General features: G+C 47.1%; 1 protein-coding gene across 1 annotated transcript; it reads left to right on the top strand.

Annotated features, from left to right (window-relative positions):
* The first annotated feature begins 4,609 nt into the window (after positions 1-4,609).
* Positions 4,610-5,391, top strand: LOC123041390 (protein IDA). The gene has a single exon (XM_044464012.1). The coding sequence runs from the start codon at positions 4,831-4,833 to the stop codon at positions 5,095-5,097; it is 267 nt and encodes an 88-aa protein (XP_044319947.1). The 5' UTR covers positions 4,610-4,830; the 3' UTR covers positions 5,098-5,391.
* The last annotated feature ends 776 nt before the right edge of the window (positions 5,392-6,167 follow it).

Genomic DNA, 6,167 nt, shown 5'->3' with positions numbered 1-6,167 from the left:
GCACGGCACTGTCGCACCGGCTTGCCGTGGCGATGGAGCACTGTTTGGACGTCACGAGGCGAAAGGGACGCGACGTAGCTACAGCCTACAGTGGTGGGCGTCCTACTGGCTTAGTAAGTACGAACCAGACCTCCCGGTCTTCCACAGATCTCACGGCTTAAACTGTATCCCCTTGATTGCCAATTTGGCATGCATGCATGCACATGCATGACGCGTGCTGCGATGGTTCTATACCGATCAGACGATCAGCTGCTGATTGGCTCAGTTGATGTTTGCGTGCATGCACGGTTATTAATAATGTGTCCAAGTGAAGCTCCAACAATTCACACGATTTTGGGGCAAGTGTACTGGGTGTTTGGTTACACTGCGCATGCAACTCCCAAAAGGCCAAATTAGACATCAGCTCAGCATGGTGATTTAGGAGACCGTAAGCCTGGATTGAGGCATAAGCCACTGCGTTTCTTCCCACACAGGGAGCAAACCTTTTGTTGCGTCCTGGATTTAGTTTGTTGCTACCTGTATAATGCTTTGTTTTAGGTGGCATCACGCTGCATTTATAACTGGATATCCTGTCGCTTCTTTCGGCTCATATATCTATCCATGCACGCATGTTCCTTTAGGCTGTCTGTCTGCCTGATCATTATCATATGAAGCAAATCATTACTACTGCACACGGTTTAGTGGTTTAGGAGTATTATTTCTTCAAAACTTAAGCTTCAGTGCACACGGTTGCTGCTGTCCTGTCCATCATCGCGCGCTACTCCAAAATTTCTCCACCCAAAGAGTAACACTAAATGATGGATCAAAGCGCTGCACTTCACTGAGAAACAGTAGTATTGCCTCGATCCTAAAAAGCCTAGATGGTGCATACTGTACCGATTTATTCCTCCACCCAAGACTGTTCTCCATCGATCGGCTGTTGTTGACCCATCCATCAGTTGGAACCTATACTACAGCCTTGATGCAGAAATGCTGCTCCTTCTAGGCAAACATTCAGGCCATATATATAAGTTCCAAGGAATCAATGCTCGATACACCCTGCAAAACGGTCGAGCGTACTCCCATTCCTCGTAGCCCCTCCTTTAAAAATGTACCGTACGTGAGCAGTGGTAGCCACACTGGCACTGACCATGCTCCCCTTAAACCGCATTCCCAGCGCGCATCTCTTTTCAGCCTCAACATACTGCATGCATTTTTTTTTTTTAGAAAAGGGGGGACTCCCCGGCCTCTGCATCAGGAGTGATGCATACAGCCATCTTATTAAAGAAGCAACAAAAAGTGCGTACAAAATTCCATAGTCTCTAACTGAAACAATAATAAGCAGCCCACACAGAGCGCAGAAGGCTAGAGACACTAACTAGCCAATAAAGGAGGCACAACCGGCTGGCTATATAGATAGGGAAACTAATTGCCTATCCTATTACATAACCGCCATCCAAACCGGTTGAAGATATCCCGAGCAACCATCTCCCACCGGGTAGACCCAGTAACCAAATGCTCCCTGGCCTCCATCGGAGTGAGTAATGACCATGAACGGATCAGCGCCGTAGCTCGGAAGATAACCTGCAAAAAATGAATTCGTGGTGATCTGTTAAAAACCAAATCATTTCTGCACAGCCAGATGGTCCATATTAAAGCGCAGACTCCAACCCGAATATGTCTTGCTATTGTAGAGTCAAACCCATATAGCCAATTCCCAAATAAAGCATTAACAGTATTCGGTGGAGTTATATTAAAAGCAATGTGGACCGTCTGCCATAGAACCTTGGCCAGCGGGCAATCAAAAAAGAGATGTTTAATTGTCTCATCTCGATCGCAGAAACTACACCTAGTAGGTCCTGTCCAATTACGCTTTATTAAGTTGTCCTTTGTTAGAATAACTTGTTTATGAACAAACCACATAAACACTTTTATTTTCAAAGGTACTTTGACATCCCAGACACTCTTGGAAGTTGGAATGGAGCTTGTATTAATAACATCGGTATACATAGACCTGACTGTAAATACCCCAGACGTAGTCAACTTCCAGCGTAATTTCTCCGGTTGGTCAGAAAGCTGAACCTCCATTAGTCTCCTAACTAACTGGAGCCAAACCTCCCAACGATTGCCCGCTAATGACCGTCTAAACTGAATATTAAGGGGGGTAGATTGAAATACCGTTGCCACGAGCACCTCACGTCGTTGAGCAATACGATATAAAGACGGATACTGAATGGCCAGGGGTGAGTCACCCAGCCAAGCGTCCTCCCAGAAACGTGTAGTGGCCCCATTGCCAATGACAACTTTTGTCCTATTGAACATTAATTGCTTGACTTTCATGAGCCCTTTCCAGAAAGGCGAATCCATCGGCCTAACTGTTACCTGGGACAAAGTCCTAGTCTGGAGATACTTGCTGCGGATGATTTGCGCCCACATAGCTTCCGAACCGCTAGCGAGCTTCCACAACCACTTACTAAGAAGGCATCTGTTCTTAACCTCAAGATTCTCAATGCCAAGCCCGCCTTGGTCTTTGGGTCGACAGATGATGTCCCACTTAGCAAGCCGGTATTTTCTTTTAAGCTCATCACCCTGCCAAAAGAAGCGTGATCGATAGAAGTCCAGTCTTTTCCTCACTCCCACTGGAACTTCAAAGAACGATAAGAGGAACATAGGCATGCTCGTGAGTACCGAGTTTATCAAAACTAACCGGCCTCCATATGACATGAGCTTACCCTTCCAGCAGCTCAGTTTCTTTTCAAATCGATCCTCGATACACTTCCACTCTCTGTTTGTTAGCCTACGATGATGAATCGGAATGCCAAGGTAGGAAAAGGGCAGACTTCCCAACTCGCACCCAAACAGTTGCCTATAAGAGTCCTGTTCATCTTTAGCCCTCCCAAAGCAGAACAATTCGCTCTTATGAAAATTAATCTTTAACCCCGATAATTGTTCAAAGAGGCATAACAACAACTTCATATTTCTCGCCTTGGCCAAGTCATGCTCCATAAAGATGATTGTATCATCAGCGTATTGAAGAATGGATACACCTCCATCCACCAGATGAGGTACTAAACCACCCACTTGACCATGGTCTTTAGCCCTTCCGATCAATATTGCTAACATATCCACCACGATGTTAAACAAAATGGGGGACATTGGGTCGCCTTGCCTGAGGCCCTTATGTGTCTGGAAGTAATGACCGATATCGTCATTGACTTTAATACCCACACTCCCTTTTTGCGTAAAAGATTCAACCTGATGGCACCAAGCCTCATCAAAACCTTTCATACGCAATGCCTGTTGAAGGAACGGCCACTTGACCTTGTCATACGCCTTCTCAAAATCCACCTTAAAAATTACCCCATCTAATTTTTTAGAGTAAATTTCATGGAGCGTTTCATGAAGGACAACTACTCCTTCGAGGATGTTTCTGTCCGGCATGAAAGCAGTTTGGGATTGCTGTACCACAGAAAGCGCAATCTGTGAGAGCCTGTTTGTCCCGACCTTGGTGAAGATTTTGAAACTAACGGTTAGAAGGCAAATTGGCCTAAATTGCTCAATTCGCACAGCCTCCGTTTTCTTAGGAAGCAATGTGATAGTTCCAAAATTCAACTGAAATAATTGAAGCTGTATGCCCAAGTGAGTCAAGTCGGCCATTGAATTCGGAGCACCTACTCGGGGAGGAGACAGAACCCTCCTTTCGTCCTTATGGCCATGAACCTTCTCTGCTCCCTGCCTTGTCCTTTTCTTTTGCCTATCACTCCCTTCCACTTCCTTTTCTTGGTGCACAGATAGGAGTGCCATCTCCAGCTTATCAATGCTGTCCTCTCCTCTCCAACACGCTCAGCCCCACCATGCACCCCCCACACCGTCCATGTCCATCGCCGCGCTCTCTGCCTGTACTTTCTTGAATCAAGTTTCAAAAATGTATCCTATCCTAGGCCATGGCGCTAGAGGTAGATGAGCACATTCATTAATTCCCATCCCCTCTGCACCAACTCGAACGATCTGTTCGTAGACTATAGGCGCGCACCGGCGCACGCACCAAATTATCCTAACGTGTACATAACCCTGAGTTCCTCTTCCCCGCAAAAAAATAAAACCTGAGTTCCTCGCAATCTTCCAAACTGTGAATTAGCTGATCCGGCTATTCAGAAAATAGTGTTTTTTTTTCCTCTCATGACTCAGCGTGATAGTTTTTTTTTCGAAATGGAGGCATAAGATTTGCCTCATCTATTAAATAAAGAGAGAATAAAGTTTAGAGAATTACAACACACCCACACATTAGGCATGCCAATTACTCAGCGTGATAGTCAGTATACGTTAATTATCATATCACAGACTCACAGTAGTGTACATAGTTTGAGGCACTATTAAAGCTTTTCGCCTCTCATTACTCGGCCTGATTCTAGTCGGTTACGTGAGTTATCATGTCAGAGACTCACAGTAGTGATACAATAATCTGAGGCACTATTAAAGCAGCCAGGGATTTATTGCAAACACACGGTAACCAGAAAATGACATCATGCATGTACTAGTAGTAGATTGCATATCTTTTTTCTTGCCTCTTGCTTGTGAACAAGTCCAAGCTAGGGAGGAAAGCTCCTATATAAATTTGACGACTCCTCACTGTCCACGCGCACATTCTCTCCAAGCGCCTGTCTACCAGCATCGCCTCCCTCCTCCACGCCTGCCCCCCGCCATTTGCACTCACCAAAACCTTCACCAGTTCATCACGTACATCTTTCTCAAACCACAAACCTCCACACCTGGCTGCTAGCGCCACCAACTCTCCCCTCCTCATCGACCACCTTCTCCTTCCGTGCATCGCTCCGTACCCTACGTAGCTACATGGGGCGAACGAGCAGCAGGGGGACGGCTCTTCCGCCGCAGCTCCGGTGGGACGTCCTGCCCCTGCTCCTCCTCCTCCTCCTTGCCCTGGCGTCGAGCTCCAGCTGCGAGGCCTCGAGAGGCATGCAGCCCTTCAGGGGCCAGCCGCTGGAGCGAGGGGCGGCCAACCATTTCTTCGGGTTCTTGCCGAGGGGCCCGGTGACGCCGTCCGGGCCGTCGCGGAAGCACAACGCCGTCGGCCTCGACAGCCAGCTGGAGAAGCCGTGAAGCAAGGAGATGGTGCGTTGGCCGCTCGATAGAGATATAGTAGAAATAGCTCATAGATACGTGTATGATGATGACATATGGTGTAGATTAATGTTTACGTAGTTTGTATGGGGGTAGGTTGGCGTGTAACAACTATTCTTGGAGAGGTTCCTTCGTTTCTTACCTTTGGTTTGGAGCCGGCAGAGTTGTCGATGCTTCCCAACTTTCCTTCCTTCCTTCCTTCCTTCCTTTGCAAACGCGGCCTCTTTTTTCTTTCGATAAAGTTATAAAGGATGATTGATATGTGATATGATATATACCGCTGCAAACCATCTTTCTCTCTATAGAGACGTCTGCTAATGACTTTGCTGCGTCGTCGATTTGGTGTGAGCAGAAAATGCAGGCCCTGCGTTGACAAAATGGTGGCCATGGCCAACAACGTTGCACCTTCCTTTGACTATATGTTCGTATAGCTATTTCAAGCCAACATTGATTCCTTTTCAAAGCGAGCACGTACATCTTGTTCCTTGACTTAATGGTTCTTATTATTAAGACAAACCATCCACGATGTTATTGGTGCAAGTATCGCCAGTTAGTTAAATATTTGCGTTAGGATGATGTCATGTCGTCGATCGCGGATTAAGCAGCCTCCTGTGAAGATAAGAGAGGGGGCTGCAGAGGGAGTGGTTGGTCTCTCACTCAGCGCTTTTGCCCGTGACATTTGGTGAAAGATTGATGGATGGAAAGACGGGCAGGTGTGGATGAGATGCATGGGGGTGGAGTCGTGACATGACGCTTCGAGCCATCCTTTTTCCTGGCCTCCAGAGTAGACTTCTCATCGCCTCCAAATCTTTGACGTGTTCGCTGGTGCAGCTAGCGATGCACGCGCGCGGGTAGGACAAGGGCGACATCTAAACCAACAAACACGGTTTGATTGCTTCACCAAAGTTACTCCATGTAATGGTACTTTGGTTGGTTGGTACACGCGGGCAGGGACGACATGCATGTCGGTCGCGCGGTGCAAATGGCCATTGGGTTACCGCTTGGATTGCTTTGTACCGGGACTTCCTAGCAGGATTTCAGAGTCGGTC

This window comes from Triticum aestivum, chromosome 2B, assembly GCF_018294505.1.
Source record: "Triticum aestivum cultivar Chinese Spring chromosome 2B, IWGSC CS RefSeq v2.1, whole genome shotgun sequence".
Classification (NCBI taxonomy): domain Eukaryota; kingdom Viridiplantae; phylum Streptophyta; class Magnoliopsida; order Poales; family Poaceae; genus Triticum; species Triticum aestivum.
Note: the sequence above shows the minus strand (reverse complement) of the source record. Positions and strands in the feature narration are given on the sequence as shown.